At 47.6% G+C, this 22,003-nt stretch overlaps 1 protein-coding gene across 1 annotated transcript; it reads right to left on the minus strand.

Annotated features, from left to right (window-relative positions):
• Positions 1-1,057: 1,057 nt before the first annotated feature.
• On the minus strand, positions 1,058-21,659 carry LOC109973509 (choline transporter-like protein 2). The gene is made up of 22 exons (XM_020623163.1): positions 21,431-21,659; positions 15,549-15,597; positions 15,393-15,466; positions 15,228-15,312; positions 14,689-14,773; positions 13,757-13,870; positions 13,613-13,673; positions 12,994-13,117; positions 12,826-12,909; positions 12,617-12,729; positions 8,864-8,995; positions 8,683-8,782; positions 8,480-8,572; positions 8,022-8,106; positions 7,234-7,496; positions 6,231-6,325; positions 5,827-5,930; positions 5,614-5,687; positions 5,462-5,532; positions 4,603-4,691; positions 4,400-4,484; positions 1,058-2,327 (listed from the first exon to the last, which is right to left on the minus strand). The coding sequence occupies exons 1-22, from the start codon at positions 21,456-21,458 to the stop codon at positions 2,221-2,223; spliced, it is 2,115 nt and encodes a 704-aa protein (XP_020478819.1). The 5' UTR covers positions 21,459-21,659; the 3' UTR covers positions 1,058-2,220.
• Between the last annotated feature and the right edge of the window lie 344 nt (positions 21,660-22,003).

A 22,003-nucleotide genomic window follows, 5' to 3' on the forward strand; every position in this document is an offset into this window, starting at 1 on the left:
TATATATGTACACGTGAATGACATGAATGGGCCAGTACGGAGGCCTGGGGCTCTCACACAGGTGGCACTGTGTGAAGGAGCTCACTACATTCAACTGGAAAAAACCCAAATATTCTAGAAACTTACAAATGTCCTGCCAACTCATGACCGTTTCTAACCTTCAGCAGACAAACTGGAACTGTGGCCTTCACCTTTATTTGTTTACCTCTATAGTTGTTGGTGTACGTTTTATTTTTGAGTTTGTAAATTTCATTTGGTTATTTTGTTTGTCTCTCCAGGAAGTGCTCTTCCAGGAAAATGAATAAAGGTGAAATATTTGCTTCATGTTGTTCAGCTGTTCAGTGAAAAGACAGTGAAGTGACGGAGGAGGTCTCCTGCTGGGGATGATCTTGTCTCCCACATACAAGACAAAATAACAGAGAGCAAGGCCGGTCTTTGCCAGATGTTGCTGGTGCAGGGCTCCAGGGAAAGGAAAACCTGAGAAACATGACTCAGATGTCCCATATTAACTTTAATTTAACATGGAAGGCTTAAACAAGTCACGGTGTGCCCAGGTTGTGCAGACCCCCCACTCTACAGCTCATCCGGAGACCCTCTCAGGGCCTGTGGTGCTAAACTGCATCTTTTGACTCCTGACTTATGATTCATTGTTTGACTGCAAACCTCATTAGCTGGGAACGAGTGTGTCTACTGTTTTGATTGTGGAGTTTGTTGTGTCAACTTAAACCTGTCTACAGTCGTCAACCATGCAGACTCAGCAGCTCACAGTTGTTCTGCTCTCACCTCAAAAGCTAACGCCCAAATATTTAGAGTCAAAACGTAGTGAAACACCACAGGAGCCGTGCACTGTAACAGAGTTAACAGCAGCATGTAGTTCATCCACTGGGTAAAGACTACAGTCCCAGTTTGTAGACACCAGCAGCTCCGAGATGTTATGAGCTCAGCATCACCAGTACACCTGACTGCTGGTTGATGAGCTGCTCACCTTTATCAGTCATAAAAAAAGGTGATGTAATCTCGGCATGAGAGAAGCCAGCTGACATGTAAAACCAGACTGCTGATAAGATCCTGTTCTGCTCTGCTGACTGACCTATACGCATGAAGGACAGCCGCCTACGGTGGCCCAGAGAGCTCAATGCAGAAACAAGCTGCAACACAGAAAACAAGAAATACTACGAAACCTCAGCAGATACAGACACGTTGGTTTTCGACAGCCGCCGGTTTCCACACAGTCCTCAACAAAAAGCATCGATGTACATTTCTGTTTTATCAATAATGATTACATTTCCATTCAGTTTTCTTAAATAGGTGAACCATTTATAACTTGTTGAAACCTCCCATCTAGTGGACAGTACTGGAAATTCAGCCATGTTGAGGGTGAATACAAGCTTGTGTCACACTGAGCACGTCTTCTGGCAGACGAAGCTGCTGGACCATCAGAACAGACGCATCACATACAGGATCTGTACCAGGAAGGCGAGCGTGGGCCAGCCACGTCCGACAGGGCGACGTCAGCCCCGCAGCCACCTGGGAGCATCGCGTCGACCCAGACGGGCTCCTGAAGGACTGAGGCCACGTATGCCCCCGGCAGCAGGGCCGACCCTCACCTTGCAGGATGTGGATAGCAGCCTAAGGGGCAGTGCATTGTATGGCTGTTCTGGAAAAGACAGGCTCCCACACCACTCTGTGTGAAGGCTGTATTTCAAAAACATCATCAATTCACCTGCACAAACGTGAAGAAAAGTGTCCAAGTGGACATTCTGCTTTTGTTTGAACACATTCAGCATCACATGCTTGTCAATGTAGACAAGGCCCCACGGTGCCCGGCTGGCCAGCACAGCGGGGGCTTTGGTAACAATAAGGTTAAATATTTATTCAAATATAAAGATGAGAATACACATTTGAAAATACAAGAGTAGCACTTTGAAAGGCTTTAACTGATTACCTGGGAGGTTACCTTCACGTAACACTCGGATAATAAAACATGCTCACATTAAACTTCTTCACTGATAAAAAGAACACACTACAACTAGGTTTGGATGTTAACTGCATTAAAAAAAGCTCTGAGCAGAGTCCTGACATCGGGAGCAGCCAAAGTGTCCGTGAGACCTGCGACAGTGGAACATGGCCACCCCCTGTAGGCTCCAGGGGATTGATGGCACGGTGTCGCCCTCCTGGTCCCACTGAACCACGCCAGCATCTCCAGCCGGAAGACAGGGGCTACTGAGCCGGCTGGCTCTTGTTCTTCTTGTTCAGGATTTTGCGGAGGCTCTCGGGCATCAGGTACGGCCTCTCTGGGCTGCCATCATTCCTCTCCAGGTCCTCCACTGGAAAGGGATTCAACAGACAGGTCAGTCTACCTTTTGGAGACGCACTGCGTCTTTAACAGAGCAGGTCAAACTTCATATGAATAATTCTAGGAAATCCGAAGAATGAATTCATGGGGATTCTAACAGTCATGAGGAGAAGGTGTATCAGGTGTGTTTCTGGCAGTCTACTGTCAACACAGTTTATCCTCTTGACCTTTATGTGGACTCTGAGTGGGGCGTGCTGCCTCCTCCCCGACCTTGATCTGCTGAATACAGTACGTTCAACAGTTCAGGACTCTACAAACCAAAACTTGTAAAACTGTAAATCCATATACTTAACCCTTTTTACTCATCTCGTTAAAGAATGCTCAAACCATTCAAATGTAACTAAGCCTAAGCTAAATAAAAGTGGGGGTCCAAACTGCTGCCCAACGACAAGTCTTCTTGGTGCTTCCAGATTCCCGTCTGACTTCCTGTTGGCTCCACCCCCCCAACACACACCAAAATGACCCTACAACTCTTCCAGACTTTCCAGCTGACACTGGACTAAATGCTGTGGTTTCTGTTAACATGGCACAAAAGCAGAAACTGATAAGACAGTGTGTCAGTCCTGTTCTGCCCACTGTGGGTCAGAGACACCAACTACACAAGCACGTGAACAGTGACACCGCCGTGGCAGCCGCAGTCCACACGTTACAGGAAGCACGTCTGTCAGCAGCTTCACCCTGTGGGCACACGGATGGCCTCAAGTTTCTGTAGTGTAACGACAAAGGCAGGACCCAAGTTCAGACCTGACCTCAGCCCGTCAGGTCACGTTGTCCACCACATCATGACCCAAGCGTAAACTGTCCAAGCACCACGTCAGTGACCTGGCTGTCACCAGGAGGAACCTAATAAATCCGACCGAACAGGAGGCCCTCACTTCATCACGTGAACACATGACCAACGTGCAATAATGCCACGCTCCTTTTAAAGCACGCTGACCATTCACTCAAGTTCCTGTTGCCATGTGCGACCTATGAACTGCTAACCGCTCCAGGTCACTGGCACATACCACAGCCCACCAACAAGACAATGAAGGTTTTACTGTCACATACCGATTCCAGTCGTATGCAGGTACGTCACTGCTTTGTCGTTTCCTGTAACGTATTTATAAACAGGTCGCGTCAGCCACATAGTACTAGTTAAAGATGTGAGTGAACCAGTGACACTGAACAAACAACCACAGCACCACCTGTAACCATGGTAACCGTACACAGCTTAAATCAGGTGACGAGATTAACAGCGTTGGAGAAATCCAGCGCTAAGCTGTGATTGGATAATCACTGCTTGGGGGAGGGGTTTAGCCAACGGTCAGTCTGGAAGAAAAACCTCACGTTTGCTTGTGTTGAAGGAAACCAGTCGGTCGTGAACACTGAAAGGCTGCGTCTGCTCAGTTAAGTGGATCGAAGCAAAACGCCGGCTCCTTGGATCCACTGATTTCTAGAGCTGCACTTCAATCTGCTTCTGAGACAAGTGGTTTCAGTGCAAAGGAGAGCACCACCAGAGTCCCAGTGCCCCATAATTTAAGAGCGGAGGAGCTGTGGTGGCGCCTGGACTTCACCGTCCTCGGGAATCTACTGCAGGTCTTCAGTGTCCTGTTGCTGAGCAGAAGATGGATGCGTTCGTATGTGTCAGTTGATGGAACAGAAAATCAGTGCAGAAACCAAGGTAAAATGGTGTTATAGGGACAGGTCGAAGGGGAGGAGGAGGATGGTGGGAAGTGAGGAAAAGGAAGAGAAACAAAAAAGAAAAGTCAAACACCAAGCAAGCAAAGGAGGCACAGCTGAAGGTTAAACACCAAGCAGCAGGCACAGACTGCTGCAGAACATGTGGCACACCACATTCATGCAGTTTAGCATTAGCGAGAGCCCAGCACCAAGATCCCAGTGAGGATTCAGAGGTTTGGACTGAGCTGACCATTAATATGTGCACTTTACATCGAGCCCTGAAGGATTCTGTCCAACATGTCTGCAGCTCATCCTTCTCATGTGTTAAGTGTGGAAGTCTAAGGATGATGTGGATGTGACAGCAGCTGAGGTGCTACTTACAGAAGCAGAGAAACAGCGTGTCCACACACATGGCGTACACACTGAAGAAGCCATGGGCGATGAAGTAGGAGCCAACCACCACAGTCTGGTGAGGACACAAGCCATAAACACAGGAGAACAATCAGAACTCAGTGCGCACAGACTCTGCTGGTCTTAGACATACAACAGTGTTTTCCTGGGAACGAGAGGAGCCTGAGACTCACCAGGATGGGCACCCAGTAGTAGTGGAGGCTGGGAGCTGTGTTCTCAAAGGCCTTCACTCTCCCCGAGAAGAAAAAGAAGGCAAAGACCCCTGTGGACACAAAGACCACTCACACTCTGGCAGAACTCGTGGTGTTTAGCGAAGCTCATGAAGAAACGTTAGGCAGTGAATGTCTACAGAGGCCCAATCTGTACCGCTGTATTTAGAACACGTGCACTTTGAGTCAAAACTGTTAAAACAGCTGGTGACAACTGAGAGGACAAACCAGCAGGGCCTCGTCAGGGTCGAGTCTCCAGAGCCTTGCCAGGTCTCCTCTGTTGGAGGAGGAAACGTCCTCCTTCCAACCCAGATCCCCTCACTGTGTCCAACCCCACGGTGTCCGACCCTCTGTGTCCGACCCTCTGTGTCGTCCTCATGAATCCATTCAGTGACCTAGAGCTGCAGCCATGAGTCAGTTCACTGGTAGAAAATGAACCTCAGCTATTTAGAAGCAACAGTCACCAACATGTTCTGGTTCCACCTTCTTTAATGTGAAGAGCTGATGCTTTTCTTTGTCAGACATGAGAATCAGCTGAGTCTCTGTAGATCTGCTGGTTGGACACAATGAGAGGTGTGGAGATGCCACCTTTGGCTCTGGAGAGTCACTGTGGGACTTTTTCCCAGTGTCTGACATTCTGGGGACAAACAGATCAATCACATCATCAGGACGATGATCTGATTGATCAGTGACCCTGCTGGTTGTCTCCCCACTCAGTTGTCACCATCTGTACATCAGTCAGTGCCTTTTCACACAAGTATGTCAGCCAGAAATGTTTCTCCAGTTCAAAACATATGGTCAGTGCAAACTTCTGAAGACTCACCCACGAGCCCCACAATGAGCAGTTTGCCTAGAAACAAGAGGAAGTCTGTGACTTTGTCCAACACAGCCACCCTGAGGACAGAAACACATTTTAAACATGTTAAATTTGAGCTTGTGTAAACCTGTACAATCACAAACTGCGTGGACACTCACCTGATCATGTTCCTCATGAGGAGGAAGAAGGCGTCTCTGGCAGACGTGCAGAAGTTCTTGCCATAAATCGCCACCTGGAGGCCAAACACACTCATCACATTCAGGTAGGCACTTAGAAAGAATCACCATGTTCCCACTTTGACGAGTTCAGGGAAATGATCAAAATTGACCACACACACACACACACACACACACACACACACACACACACACCATGATGTAGGCGTTTCTGTTGAGGAACTTGACAAACTTCTCCAGGCACCAGAAGCAGCACTTCAGGCAGCACAGCAGGAACTTTGCAAACTTATTCTGGGCGACTGTGGACAACAGGTAGATGACAGTGTAACAACCACTGGAGACAGGTCTTCAAAAAAACCCAGAGGTCCAGGAGAAACACACAGTTACATCAAGACAAATTTACACATGATCTTTGCTATTATTCAGTACTGTGCCATCAAACTGGTGTCGTTTCCATCTGTGGCCTCTTCACTGCCACCAGAGCAAACCACCCCTCTGAACCTGATCCAAGGATGTTGCTGGATTCATGTCTGTACGTTACACAAACTATGGACTATGACCTGCAGAAGACACATCCAGCTAACGCTGCTCTGACGGACCTTTCAGCTTGTGGTCCAGATACTCCAGCAGAACCCTGATGATCTGAATGATGGAGAGGATGAGGGAGCCGAACGCCAGAGTTCCCGTGTGATACCTGAAAGACACATTCTCTCATCAAAACCGTTTTACATCATGTCGACTTTGTCAGCGAAAACTTTTCACTGACAATATTTTTCATGACTAAATAAAAACATCTGAAAACAAAACGTTTTACATTTTTCACCAATAAAAACTCAGTAACGTGAAGCACAGATGAAGTAAAACTAGATCTTTACAGTTTTCTTCAGTGACCTGCAGCATGTGTGCACTCCTGATCAGAACCAGGGTCAGAAGGTCTGAGACGTTCATGGTACGATAACCGTCTCAGAGAATATCACAGTATTACACAAGTATTATTATCATTGGTGACAACGACCCTCAGAAGAATGAAACCAGGGTCTTGTCCATTGCAGCTGACGGAGCTGGACTGCAGCACTGGGCTGACCCTGAGGAGTGAACTGAGGTATACAGATTAAAACTAGAGCATGTAACTAGAAGATGTTTTATGACCAAAGCATGTTGGCAGCAGTAGTAGAGGACGTGTTCACATACTTTACTTCAGTAAAAGTACTAAGACCACGCTGTGCAAGTCGCCTGCTCCGTCACAAAAAGCCCTGCAGTAATAACATTAAGTACAAGTATTAGCAGGCTACTCACTGCAGTAAAACATTTTACTGTGCAGTGTGTTCACATTACCAGCCTGTCTCATGCACTGATGTAAACGCAGTACGTGGCTGGTGCAGCTCTGCTGAACTCGTTTGGATCCAAGAGCAGCTACGGATTATTTTCTCTAATGATTGACTGGCTGCTTTGTAAACCCTCTGACAGCGAGACGTGGCGCCACGCTGCTCTAAACCATTATCAGAATAGTAGTTGATTTACTGTAGGCGACAGCACAGCCAGGCCGGTCTGTGCCTTCTCACACCTACACACACACACACACACACACACACACACACACACCTGAGAGATCTCCCCAGGGAAGAAAACAGTGGGCAGGTGGGCATGTCATCTGGCTTGACAAAGGCCCAGTAGTAGGAGGCAAAGGCCCCGGCCAGGGTCATCTGTCCCAGAGCCGTGACGAAGTTGGCACACCAGAAGAAGAGGAAGACGTTGTAGAACTGCAGGCCGATCAAGTACTTGTGGTAAAGAGTCTCTCCCCCGTAGAAGGCAAAAAGGCACTGGGAGTCCGGGCACTGCTTTTTCATATCACTGCTGGAGTAGTTCTGGGCACAGATACAGGTTATAAGGAGGGACTGGAAATAGTTTGAACGGACGCAGCCGGTGATTTTGTTTGTTTTCCACAAATCCCATCCAGACACCAAAGTAACAACGGAAGCTGAGTGAGGCCTGTGTGTTTCCATCAAACAGCTCCACAGGCTGAGAGCGGCCGTAGTGTCTGAGGTCAGACAGAGTCACCGTCTCAGCTCTGGCCACACGGCTCCGCCAGCTCCTCGCTGCTCAGACCAACATGTTGGAGCTGGTTGATGGAAACAGACGCCTCCTGTGTTTCCTGAGGAGGAAGCCTGCCCCTCAGTGCAGCGGTTTGGCTCACTGGGGGGGGTGAATAGCTAGTGGACAACAGTGGAGGTCTACGGCACAGAGCGATGAGCTGGACTCACACACTCATTACAGTGAGGACACCACATTCACTGCTGCTGGTCTCTGGATGGGGTTTGTGCACAGTAACATACAAAATCAACGCTGAAGTGAAACTTGAAGAATCAGTACAATGAACGATAAAAACCTACAGCCGGGTCACAGTTCGTCCTCGAGTAGTCGCACACTGACTCATTGAAAACTTTGTAGACGGCCTCATTGGAGGTAGACAAGAAGCTGATGGGCTTTGTTAAGGACTTCAATCGTTGGGACTCGGACGAGCACAGAAACCACCTCCCATCAATGTCCCACTGTCACCATGGTGACTCACAGTACGTTCACTGCAGACGCCTCAGAACAAGGTGACCAACGTGTGGCCATACTCACCGTGGGGGCAGGCTGTCTGTGTGAACCCTGACACATCACAGCTCATCCAGTCCACCACCACTGACACAGTTGTACACGATAACGCCCACAGCAGGTGCAGTCAGACAGTGTGTGAAGCAACAGGGGACAGGAAATAGCGTGGGTAGAGCTGTAAACCTAACCTGCAGGAGCTAGTCTGGCTAACAGCGTCACTGTCAGAGCGCTGGCGTAGCGTAAAGGATACACAGCAGTGACAGCCCAGTAGGCGATCACTATGGTCAGCAGGAGGAAGGTGAACAGGGGGTAGAACAGGGAGGACATGATGTGGCCGACGGCTCTGTGGAAACAGCAAGACAAGCACCGCTGGTTACACACACATCAAGCCAAAGAGAGAAACACAACCCATCGTCAGTCCGAGTTCAGCTGGTCTGTCGCTACTCTACTGACCTGCTGGCTTCTTTGATGAGAGCAATGGAAATGAGGATCCTCTTCCTGAGGAAGATGAGCAGGAGGATGATGATGACCTCCACAATGGCCAGGATGATCACTGGGGGGTGCAGAGGGAGAGGTCACGTCACACTGTGCAGCAACACCTCAGAGGTTACAAACATGTGGACTGTGTACTGACTGAAGGCCAGCCACGTCTGTTGGATCTGCAGGTAGACTGCGAAGTCCGTCTGGAAGCCCAGGTCCTGCAGAGTCACGTTGGCACCAGGCGCTTCCTTCAGGGCAGCATACTCCATGTAGCAGTGGAAGATACCTAACCAGTAACCACACACACACACACACACAGGAGGACAACGCTGGTGTAAGGACAGTTCTGTGCAACACAGCAGTGTAATCATTGTCTAATGTCCCACTGTACTTTAATAGACATCATGTTCCCTTAATATGAAAGTACAGCCTATTTTAACATTATCAGATGATGAAGATCAATCTCCTATCGGTACCTTCTGCTGCCTGCTCCATTCAGGAGAGTTTCCACACCCTTGCTGCTATGTAACAAGCAACATTCTAACATAGCCAAATGGAACACAGCCAAACAAACAGAGACTGACACACCCCAACGCCCAATTTCTTTTGGAATATGACTAAAACTAAGAAATATATTTTACCTTTAAAAAACATGATTTCAGCTCTCTAGATGCACATTTATCAAAGCTGCATTCAAATGCTTATGCCTCATAAAACATAACAAAATTACATCATATATAGCTACTAAATATTGAAAAGTGTGGTAAGATGTGGCCAGCAGATGATCCGACTTTAAATTAAGTCTTTGCTTTCCTTTCTGCTCACTGTAGTTAGACATGAGTACAAAAACATAAAAATCAGCAGGAGAAATTTTGCTGGGCAGCACCTCCCAAACATGTATTGATAGGTCAACACAAGATTGCCTGCAGAACCCTCCCTTAGAACAACCCATCACTGTCTGTCCTTCCTGAATTCAGATTTATAGGTTCAAAACTACCCACAGCTTTACTAATATAACCCATATTAACATTTCCCCCCATGGTGTCATCCTCCCAGAACGAGGGTTTGATTGGGTTTAATCATTTGCTGTAAGAGGAGTGCTCACAGGCTTCCATGTTCAAATGTGTTAGCAGATGACAGACAGTGGGTGTAAATGGAAATAGCAATGTGGAGACTAAAGTTAATGGGAGCCACATTGATCTGACATGACAAAAACAACGTAGCAGGACAAAGATACACATAATCAGTAGGTCAGATCCAAACTGAAACCTTCAGTGTACAGTGGGAGATGTGTCTTTTCCACACTGATGGAATTTTGAAGTGTTGACAACAAAACTCCATATCCCTCTCTGTTTCTTTCAGCCAAGCTGAGATCTCTGATCCCAAAAATATTTTAGATAATCATGCAGTAAACTGCTTCAAAATACATGACCTCATGTTATAGCAGGTGTTTTGATGACAAAGGTAGAGTTTCCCTGATCATGTTTCTACCTGCAGTCATTGTTTTCACATTCCAGCAACAGAGTTCTCGTTAAACTTTCCCACCCTTCCTTAAACTTACAGTGGTGTGAAAACGTGTTTGCCCCCTTACTGATTTCTTATCTTTTTGCATGTTTGTCATACTGTAATGTTTCAGATCATCAAACAAATTTAAATATTAGTCAACGATAACACAAGTAAACACATCATGCAGTTTTTAAATGAAGGTTTTTATTATTAAGGGAAAACAAAATCCAAAACTACAAAGCCCTGTGTGAATAAGTGTTTGCCCCCTAAACCTAATAACTGGTTGGGCCACCCTTAGCAGCAACAACTGCAATCAAGCGTTTTCGATAACTTGCCATGAGTCTTTTACAGCGCTGTGGAGGAATTTTGGCCCACTCATCTTTGCAGAATTGTTGTAAGTCAGCCACATTGGAGGGTTTTCGGGCATGAACTGCCTTTTTAAGGTCATGCCACAGCATCTCAATTGGATTCAGGTCAGGACTTTGACTAGGCCACTCCAAAGTCTTCATTTTGTTTTTCTTCAGCCATTCAGAAGTGGACTTGCTGGTGTGCTTTGGATCATTGTCCTGCTGCAGAACCCAAGTTCGCTTCAGCTTGAGGTCACAAACGGATGGCCGGACATTCTCCTTCAGGATATTTTGGTACACAGCAGAATTCATGGTTCCATTTATCACAGCAAGTCTTCCAGGGCCTGAAGCAGCAAAACAGCCCCAGACCATCCCATTACCACCACCATATTTTACTGTTGGTATGATGTTCTTTTTCTGAAATGCGGTGTTACTTTTACGCCACACATAATGGGACACACACCTTCCAAAAAGTTCAACTTTTGTCTCGTCTGTCCACAGAGTATTATCCCAAAAGTCTTGGGGATCATCAAGATGTTTTCTGGCAAAACTGAGACGAGCCTTTATGTTCTTTTTGCTCAGCAGTGGTTTTCGTCTTGGAACTCTGCCATGCAAACCATTTTTGCCCAGTCTCTTTCTTATGGTGGAGTCATGAACACTCACCTTAACTGAGGCAAGTGAGGCCTGCAGTTCTTTGGATGTTGTTGTGGGGTCTTTTGTGACCTCTTGGATGAGTTGTCGCTGTGCTCTTGGGGTAATTTTGGTCGGCCGGCCACTCCTGGGAAGGTTCTCCACTGTTCCATGTTTTCGCCATTTGTGGATAATGGCTCTCACTGTGGTTCGCTGCCGTCCCAAAGCTTTAGAAATGGCTTTATAACCTTTTCCGGACTGATAGAGCTCCATTATTCTCTTTCTCATTTGTTTTTGAATTTCTTTGGATCTCGGCATGATGTCTAGCTTTTGAGGATCTTTTGGTCTACTTCACTTTGTCAGGCAGGTCCTATTTAAGTGATTTCTTGATTGCGAACAGGTGTGGCAAGAGAAATTGAACTCAGGTGCGATAAACCAGTGTTTTGACAGGGGGGCAAACACTTGTTCACACAGGGCTCTATAGTTTTGGATTTTGTTTTCCCTTAATAATAAAAACCTTCATTTAAAAACTGCATGATGTGTTTACTTGTGTTATCTTTGACTAATATATAAATTTGTTTGACGATCTGAAACATTACAGTGTGACAAACATGCAAAAAGATAAGAAATCAGTAAGGGGGCAAACACTTTTTCACACCACTGTAGCAACCATCATGGGTCTGTGGCTCCAGTCTGCAGGGTTCTTCCTCACTGAGCTCCTCCATCTCCTCCCTGCTGTTCAGACTGTGGTGCAGCCCTGATGACTTCAGGCCTTTCAACCTTCTCTCATCTATTAAACCTTGTAAGTACACAGATGACTGCAAACCCTTGAAAACCTCTAGCCCTCTGTTTGTTTGTTCCCTTGTGCTTCTCTCTCTGGTCTGTTTTCACTCGGGCTGCGCCATCAGCCGTCACATTTCCCATCTCGGGGTTGTTGCTTTTTACCAATGCCAACACATAAACACCAGCATCGCTGCTCCAGTGCTCGTGTACTTTGTGTTAATGTGGAGGAATTGAACGTTTCTCCTCTAGGGGGCAGATTAGGGCCTGACTTGCTTCTGTACCATGTAAACAGAAACGCTCCAGGACATTACAGTAATGTTGAGATATCATTTGTCAGTTGCACAAGCTCAGAGTTTCTCTTCAAAGCTTTACACCATCGCTGTGTTGGTCCACAACAGCTGCTGCCTTTACTTCCCCCAGTGCTCATGCTGAGCTCCATCCCAGAGACTTGTTAATGAGTGAGGATCCGCACACCCTACGCTCACAGGGTCACAGGACAGCGAGGCGGCCATGATGCAAACATGCAGCTGACAGCAGGCTTTAGTCAGGGTCATGTTTTTAGACCTGCTTTCTGGAACAGCGCTGATCTGAGGTGAGCAAGACAAAGAGAACAACAAGGTCTCAGGTATTTCGGCCCTTACCATATCCTATGACCAGTATCACCAGGACGATCATGATCCAGACCATGATCGCTGCCAGGAAGCGCAGGAGGACGATGAAGAGCAGGCTGGTGAGCGTAGCAATGACCAGCCCTCTGGGTGTGAGAAGGGAAGCACAGAGAAAACCCGCTGAGGTCTCAGGCTTCACACACAAACCGGATCAGATCTACAGATGTGGGCTGGTGACTTACATCAGGATCCAGTACCAGGACCGTGTGTAATCCTCAAAGATTTTCATGACCACCTGCCGAGCTTCAATAACCACAGTAGCATTCCTGTGAACAGACTCCAGTGTTTATCTGCAGAGAGGAATTCCTCTGAGGTAACACGTGTCAGCTGCTTTCTAATACCATACTCACTTGACTCCATCCACCAGATCCTTGGCATCTCTCATGTTCCCGGTGCCATCATCAAACTTGGAGTTGTTTCCCACAGTGATCACGCCTCCTTTCTGCCCCAAAGCTGGGAAACACCTGCGAGTAACTGCAGCAAAGAAAAGGAAATAAACCGAGGTGAGAACGTCTTTACAAAGACTTCTATGTGACAGACTTTTCACGTACAGATGTGGCTCAGTGTCGGTGCTTTCCACTTAAGAGGAAAACCAGAGTTTCCTCTGACACAGTAAGTGACGACCACTGTTCTGGGTTTAACACAGACACGCTGCTTTGGATTCCCCATGGAACATATTGCTCTACCTAACACCACAAATGAAAATGAACAAGTATTAGGACGCCGGCCTAATGTTTCTGAGCCGATCAGTGTAGTCAAGCTCTTTGTGCAGCTCTGAATGAGACGTGGTCACGTCCCTGTTGGACCTGGATCTCGGGGCTCAGCCTGGACCTGAAGTCTTCCTGCTTCTTTTTCCTCACTGTTCACGAAGAACTGTGTGGAAGGCGACCGCCACTTTAAACCACATCTGTATGCACCAGATCTCTGGACGATTTTCAGTTTATGTTGGGAGGAACATTGGCCACTCACAGGCGGTGCTGGGGATCAGCATGGCAGGACAGAGCTTTAGCTGTAGGATTTGTGGTACACCCTGAAACACAGCACACAGTGTGTGAGAAGCTGTGGACAATTAAGACTGAAGTAATAGTGAGCGACCACGGTGGCTCCACTCACCATGGTGTTGGTCACCCCCTCCTGGCAGAAGTTCTTGTAGTAGTCAAAGTCATTTTTGTTGCTGTAGGCTTTGACTAATGTCATGAACTTGTCAGGGCATTTCTCCACACACATCTAAGGAGGAAGCAACAATCAGAGCAGGATACAATTACATCAAGTGCAGGAAAGGAACTCGGTGGCCACGACGTCAGATAGAAAGGGAAGCACAGTCAGGAGAGCCAAGCCAACACCAACAACCTGGAGAAAGAAGCATCGAGGCCACAGAGTCCCATCCTACACAGCAACAGCAGTGGAAGAACTGCTCACAAACCCACTGTGGAGAGACGAGGCCTACACTCCAAATCCTACTCAAGTTGTAGAGTTCAAACTGGATGTCAGGGCTGATCGGTGAATCTGCTGCTGATCGACATTGTTACAAGCTGATGAAACGTGCACAGGAGTTAGAGGAGCCGTTTACAGCTGCAAACAACAACTCTTCCCCACTCGCATCCGCTCTCAGTACAAATCAGTCATTATATTATCTCGGGGTCCGTCCGTCTGTCTGTCTGTCTGTCTGTCCGTCTGTCCGTCCTCTTGCTGTGAACGCGATATGTCCGGAACGCCTTGAGGGAATTTCTTCAAGTTTGGCACGTGTCCACGTGAACTGATTAGATTTTGGTGGTCAAAGGTCAGTGACTGGTCAGTGACCAGTGGCGGAGGCGCTGAACCACGGAAGAGTAACTCTAGTTTTCACTTTGTTATTTTGTGTTACTGAGTGTAGATTTGTGGACAAATGGCAGCTTTATCTGTTTCAATTTAAATTTACAACCCAATAAAAATGAAAGCCCAGTGAAACCACTGCATGGGTGTTGTGTATACTGCTGGCACGAACTGTGAAGACCGCTATGGTTCATAAGGCCAGGACAGAAACCACAGTGAAGGAGGCTTCGCACCTGTGTGGTCGGACACTGGAACTCCAGCAGCACCATGGGGCTGGCGCACTTCATAATGTTGAAGTAGAACAACAGCGGCTTGTTCCTGCGGAAACACACACGAAGGACAGTTGGGAAAACCAGCGCAGTTCATTTCTGATGCTCTACGTGAAACTAATCTGGTTATCATCAATATCAGAGAGAACAGGTTCCAAAGATAAAGGAGTTAGTTGGCTTGCATTAGTAAGTAGATCTCACACATCTCTACCCTCTGACGGGTTAAGATGAAAGGCTGGGAAAATCCAGGAGGATGAGGGCAGAGCGGCTTCATGTTGCACCAACGGAGCGACACTCCAGCTAGTGAACAGTTTTTACAGAAAAGCATGGAAATGTTGTCTTATGCACTTATTATTTATGGAGCGCTGAAACAGGCTCAGACTCCGATGAAGAGGAGAAGCCGAGGAGCGTCTGGAACTGAAGGGAAGTTCACTGCTCTTCATCGTCAACAGCAAGAAGAACATGTCTGGCAGAGAAACATGAACACGTCTGCAGCGACTCACTCGAGCGGGGTGCCGGCATGCCCGCAGAACTGGCCCCGACTGTCTGTGGGGTAGATCACCTTCCGGGGGTCGCCCTGGGTCCAGGCTGGCAGCACAGACACACGGTACAGATTACACAGTGTTAGTGCAGGTAGTTTAGCGTTTTCTACGCTGCAGCTTCCTTACCAAGTATTCCCACAGCAATGTAAGCCAGGATGGCGAGGAAGAAGAGGATGCAACACAGGATGTCTGTGCAGCCCCTGGAATGGAGAGAGCAAAGCTGTGAGGTTGCTGTGACCTGCGTTCTGGGGGAGGCACAGGCAAAACCCACATCTGGCTCACCTGTTCTGGATCGGGCCCTTGAAGGTCGGGTCATACTTCTTTGGCTCACCTACATAAAAGAAACACTCGGTTAGCTCCTGGCACTGGGCCTACTCGTCTTTATGCAGCCTACACATTTACATTTTCTGTGGCCAGAGACTCTCCCTCCAGGCAGACACACACATTCCTCCCTGTTGACTAAGAACAAGAAAACTCCTTTGGAAGACGGAGCCGGTGGAACTCACAGGGCCACTAGAGGGGGTCTCATCCTTTTACACAGAGGTCAGTTTATTAGGAACCCCTGTGTCACACCAAGTCACTCTAATCCAGTGCTACAGTGCCTCCTCCTTCATGAAGGTGATGATGTTCAGTCCGTTTCTGCTGCAGTTCAAGGTAAAACAGGGGACAGCTGGGAAACGGGTGGAAAAAAAAAAAAACTTTACCGTGAAACAAAGCGGTTTTATTCTGTGCAAAGCTTCAGAGCAGGAGAAAATATTGTTAAATGGCATGGTGGACACAATAATAGAAACACCTGTCAGTATACCACACAACAGGACCCCCCCACCCTGACTCTAAGAACACAGACACAGAACAACCACAAACCAAACAGCTTGTGATTTTATGTCTCGTTTTCAGGTCATACAGGTGGATCAGCACAGTGTGAACTGAACATCATCACCTTCATGAAGCAGCACCGGTGGATTAGACTGACTCAGTCTGAGCTAGGTGTTCCTAATAATTTGACAAGCCAGTCATGTCATGTTCATCGTGGTTTATGCTAAAACCAAGACACACCACTCTGCCAAACATCAGATTTGGGTTTCAACAGCCACTGTTAATGAGCCAGCTTCATTCCTGTCTCTGAACACTGAGGAAACTGTCCCCAGTGCATCTACGAGGTGGTGCAGCACCATCAGCACGACCCCCTCGTGTGCGTGTGCATGCGCACCGTTGGCTGCAGGTTATCTGGGGTCAGGAGGAGGCTGACCGTCTGTTATCCAGCACACTGAGCTTGATATGGTCAGCAGGCTGCACTGGCATTCTGGTTTTTACTGTTCCTCTTTACCTTTGTTTGCACACAGAGGCCACTCAAAGCTGCCTTGCCTACCTTTGACAAGTTGGCTCAGCGACCAGGCACAGAACAGTTCAACACAGTAACATCTGAACAAGAAAGCTCCAGATGAGCTCCCTGTTCTCACACCTATACAATCAGGCAGCAGCAGGTTCCTCACACACCCATTCAGGCCAATACCGCCGCTCCAGTTTCACTCAGACGATTCCCACACTTCATAGCACGTATTCAGATCGTCAGCAGTAAAAATAAACAAGCCTAACAACTAACCAACAATCTTCAAGTCATTTCACATTGCTCCGACAAATGCTTGGTGAAAAAAAAAAAAAAAGATGTAAAACCAAACAATATTAAACTAAAGCAAAGAGAGCAGTTACCATTCTTCCCATAATATTCTTCGTCCCCAGCCATCTTCAGATCCCTTTCTGGGTCCACTGTTGAAGTGTCCTGAGAACCTTGTTACTCCTTTATCTGCTTCACCTCCTGGTACAAATGGGCGAGAGCTCCTGTGGAGGAGGAACCAGTTCAACCAGTCCCAGAATAGCTGAGCGTTCCACCTCACACTTCCCCTCTCTGTTGATCCTGATACAACTGTTGCTTTTCAGCCTGCGCTCCACCTGTGCCTCTCCCTCAGTCTCCTCCCACCTCGTCACAAACCCATGTATGAGCACAGCTGGCAGGGAAAGACGAGAGGGTGCGGCCTGCTGAAGCACAGGAAAAGTTATGTTATCAAAAACATGCTGGGAGGAAACACAGAGGAGTAGTGCTGGGTTTCAGCTGCTGGCGAATCACTGCTACTACAGCGTCTGGCCGAGCAGCTCCAGCTCTCATCTCTTCCTCTCATGTTGCACTGAGATCAGCTCCCTTCTGACGAAGACTCCACAGAGGGGCCACAGTGTTTTCCCCAGATGTTGGCAGCAACAGAAAATTCAGCTGAATGACTGAAAGTTTCCATTCCCATGATTCTCCTTTCAGTGTTACTGCACAGAGGGCCTTGGAGTAGGGGCCTCCACAAACCCCTTTTCTCCAGTGGCACGCAGGCTGGTGGTTTCTCAGGATTTTGCGGTTTGACACCGTCAGACCTCCAGCACATCAACGCGGGCTCTTGCTTTCCTCTGCTGTCCTTCTCATTTTTGACACTAGAGGTGAAATCATCCCAGAGCTCTCTTTGGTTTGCTTGGACGTGTTCTGGTTTTTAAATCAGCCTAAATGAATTACAGAAGCAGTTCTCCTTTGGTGGCAGAGAGTAACAGCTGTGGTCTTCTGAAAGGATCTCACCTGCTTCCACTGAGCCACCACTGCAGTCAGACAACCTCTGAGCCTCCAGTCACTAGAAAAGACTGAACCGAGGCTCATAAACTGTCAGATGACGCCAGGGTTTTATCATCACAGTTAGTAGCTGATGGACAACAGTAGAGGTCTACGGCACGGAGCGATAAACCAGGGTCTGGACTGTGAGGACACCATGTTCACTGGTGCTGCTGGTCTCTGGACGGGGTTTGTGCGCAGTAACACACATACAAAGCAGCGGCTTCGTTCTTTAAATAAACTGCTCCCCCCAGATCTATATATAATTAGCAAGACTATTCATTGACGGTAGCAAAGAGGAAATACTGACCATTTCTAGACTAAAGGTGACCACAAAGTCCCAACTCGACAGTGTAAAGGGAGGTTTCTTCAGTGTGCAGCATTCATACAGCACCACACAGGAAAACCACTCCTTATTCTGGCTTGGGACTGTCCATGCATTAGTCCAAGGTGGTCAGCTCCAGCACTAACCTGCAGCCACAGCAGATAAACACTTTAAATGGGCTCCTTGCTTTGTGTATCTGTAGCAGCCGGTCACCACATGAAACTGGAAACTGTGCACGACTCCTCTGGGAGGAGCTGACCCGACTGTATCCGTCTTAGTAGTGGGTTTGACTTGGATGCGGCTCTCTGTGATGCATTTGCAGCCATGCTACAACAGTTAGTTGACATGTCTGTAATTCTTCTTATCAAGGGGACGATACCCGGTGTCAAAAATCCCCAAAATCGCCGACACGTCAGAGGCTGGTGTGAACAGTTTTCCTGCTTGCTCCTTGTAATTTACAATATGGTGTGAACACAGCATTAGTCCTTCGTTTTCATTTCATTCAAACCTCCCTGATCAGCGAAGAAGGTTAATGAGACGAGCCAAGAGCATCAAGCGACCGCCGAACGGCTCACTGGGTGGTCCTGCTTCAACGGCCCAACTCCTCTGCACTTGTTTCCAAACTCCCTCTCCCTGGCCTTAATCTGTCTGACACCGCTGTTGTATTTCAGGCTGCAGGACAGCTGGCAGTGGCAGCAGACAGATAGCTGAGTGTCTGGGTTGTTAGCGTCTGATCAGGCACATTGAAGTGGGAACGGGTGGTTGTTTGGTGGTAGCTGACACAGACAACTGTACAGTAGAGGAAGTGAACCAAAAACAAATGAAGCTGGCCCAAAGTGGAGGTGAACACGTAGCTTGAATGAGCTTTAGCAAACATGAAAGAAGGTTCAGAGAAGCTGGGGATCCTGTTTCAAACTACCCTCCTAAGTATGGCCTGTAATTACAGCTAATCTGCACCAGGGCTGCTCCAGATCCTGTCATTGAGGTTTCCCCAGAGATCTCAGCCTGAAGTGGCTCCAACATGTGAAACGCCCTCCCTGTGCAAGTTAACCTTTGTGTTCTTCGCTCTTTTCTCAGCTGGTTGGTCTGAAGTCTCTCTGAGTAATATTATGTTGCACTAAAACTTTATAGAGGCTGTTGACTCTAAGGCGGTGTTCCCATCTCAGGCCTCAACGCTCAGATCTGATCTGTGTGCGTCGTTGCTTCCTGTCTGTGTGTGTGAACACCACTGAGCTCCTAAACTGCCACAGATGTAACTGAAATGTGAGCCACGTGCACACAAGAATAACACCCAGGTGGTGTGTGTGCCACAGTCAAATGGCCCAGTTTCCTCCCAAACCACTGGGTTACGATATGTTCCTCCCAGTTTGGCCTGATCAGAAGCTTCTCCATAAACGTCCTGGTCTCTCCACTGACCCCGTCGCTGTTGTCGCTCTCCTCCATGTTTACCGTTACTGGTCTGTGAGGGGCCGACGCCGAATGATGACGACAGGCCGTATGAGCAGAGGAGGAGACGTTAAAACGACCACATGGATTCTGATCTGACCGTTCTGACAGCGCTCACACAGTCAGAGGTCGGAGAGGAATTGGGTCTAGGAGCTCATAGGCAGGTGGCCCAGATCTGGTCTGAGGACATCTGGTCTGTTCACACTGCTGTGGACACACCAGGTTTGGGATGTGGACGGAGCCAAATGAATCTGCAGCCAAACACAATTACATTTCTCTTCTGTTACTGTTTGTCATCTTACTCTGTGTATTGTGGCTTTAACACACAAACACCGACACAGAGATATTGCGTTCTGGGCGGCGCCGGTGATGTGACCCCGTGATTATGTGGCAGGCAGAGGAGAAAGGGGTGTGTTCATGGAGGAGGAGGAGGAGGGCACCCCCTTATCAGTCATCAGACTGGGGTGTATCTGAGGCTGCAGCTACAGATACAACAACCACCCACACTCACTCCTACGAGCAGTTTAGAGTCTCCAGAGAGAACCCACACAGGCACAGGGAGAACATGCAGACTCCACACAGGAAGGCCCTGGGGTCAGCCCGGGACTTGAACCCAGAACCTTCTCGCTGTGAGGTGACGGTGCTAACCACCGTGGTGCTGTGCCGCCCCCTAGATGTAACCATTGTACATAAAACAGCTCATTGTTAACTTCGATACATGTACATAATTAGAAATAGCTGGTTGTTTGTCTTCTTGCACATCGGTGGCCACTGAGCTGGAGTGAAATTCATTGTCTTGACATATTTGGCAATAAAGTTTATGATGATTGATTGATTGATTGATTATTTCCTTGTCATGAAAAGAACCTCATATTGTTTGTCATTTCAACCTGTGGACATCCTGCAACAGCTAAATGTGCTGGACACTGCTGCAGAACAACTGTTGTGCACAGCAGAGGAGCATAGTGACACAACAGGCGCCTTTCAGGAGTCACCTCGCTCCCTCAACAGGCTTTGTGTGAATCATTTATTGCTTCATTTCTCTCAAAGAAAAGCTCTTTCCTGGAAGAAGCCTTCTTATTAAACAGCTGTACATCACAACCAGCAGGATGTGTCACTGTAAAAGCACATTACAGAGAGTTTATTACAACCACCCAGAGGGCAGCCCACAGGAAGCAGCTGCACAGATCGGGCACACACACGCACACACACTGAAAACACGTAAACACGTGTATGAAACTGGACATAGTCTGAGAGACAGAAGGCAGCTGACAAAGACCTTCGTCATGTGTGAAGCATTTTCTAATCAGCTCTATATATAGTTGGGAGCTCCAGTTGCCATCAGTACCAGTCTGAGGAATGTGGCAGCAAACTGGACCAGCAGGAGACAAACTGGGACAATGCGCACCAGGCAGCCTGCGCCACAACTTTAGCTTATATATGAGTGACAATAAACTCCATAGAAATGACAATAAACTCCGTATAAATGACAATAAACTCCATATGTGCTCACTGTCGGTTCACAAACGAACTCGCCGTTGGAAATGCAAAGTGAATTTTACGTGCATAAGTGCAGCTACGAGATAAAGTTGGAGCTAACACGAGACAGTGAAAGGTGAAAACAAGAACTCTATATTGATTCACATCACTTCTCACACAAAGCGAAACTATTCTCCCCAAATCTAAAGTTAGAGTCGTAGCTGCCAATCATCGCTCGACTGCAGCGGGGCCGTTTGAGGCTTAGATAATTACCATATTTCGGTTTCTCCTCCAGTTCCATGATCACGAAGAGTCTGTCCTGGACCAAAGCTGCTCAGAGGAGACGACTACAGCATATTTCTTCCGTGGCGGAGAAAACAGTGCGCAGCGTCTCCTCGTTTAAACACTTGGACAAAGTCCGCTTCACAATCTTACTGTCCACCTAAGGTTTAAAGGGAGAGGCCTTAGAGGAGAAAGCTGACCAATTACCGCGCACAACACCTGGATTGACAAGGCGCTGAACCAATCAGACAGCGAAGGCGGGAGTTTATATACCTCGAGACTGCACCTCGAGTCTCGTTAAACGGATGCAAGAGTAAAACGTTAAATCCCAATACTCGGGAGTAGGCAGAGGTAACTGCTCCGGTTAAACTGTAGTGGATAAAGTTCTGAGATTCTTTACTTAAAGGACTAAAATATCCCGTTACAATTTATAATCGTGCATCGAACTTTAAATGTAGCCTATTAAAGTAGTCAATGCAGAAAAACGTCCCCTGTACGAGACACTATTATATCAACAGATCATTAGACTTTTACTTAGGTATTAGCAGCAGCATTTTACTAGTT

Source organism: Monopterus albus, unplaced genomic scaffold (assembly GCF_001952655.1).
Source record: "Monopterus albus unplaced genomic scaffold, M_albus_1.0 scaffold292.1, whole genome shotgun sequence".
Lineage (NCBI taxonomy): Eukaryota > Metazoa > Chordata > Actinopteri > Synbranchiformes > Synbranchidae > Monopterus > Monopterus albus.

Coding starts and splice junctions, on each gene's coding strand:
- LOC109973509 (XM_020623163.1), bottom strand. CDS start 21,458: ATGGAACTGGAGGAGAAACCGAAATATG. Junction 8,996..12,616: donor GATACTGGTCATAGGATATG/GTAAGGGCCGAA, acceptor GTTACTGGTTAG/GTATCTTCCACTGCTACATG. Junction 5,688..5,826: donor ACAGAAACGCCTACATCATG/GTGTGTGTGTGT, acceptor TTTGGCCTCCAG/GTGGCGATTTATGGCAAGAA.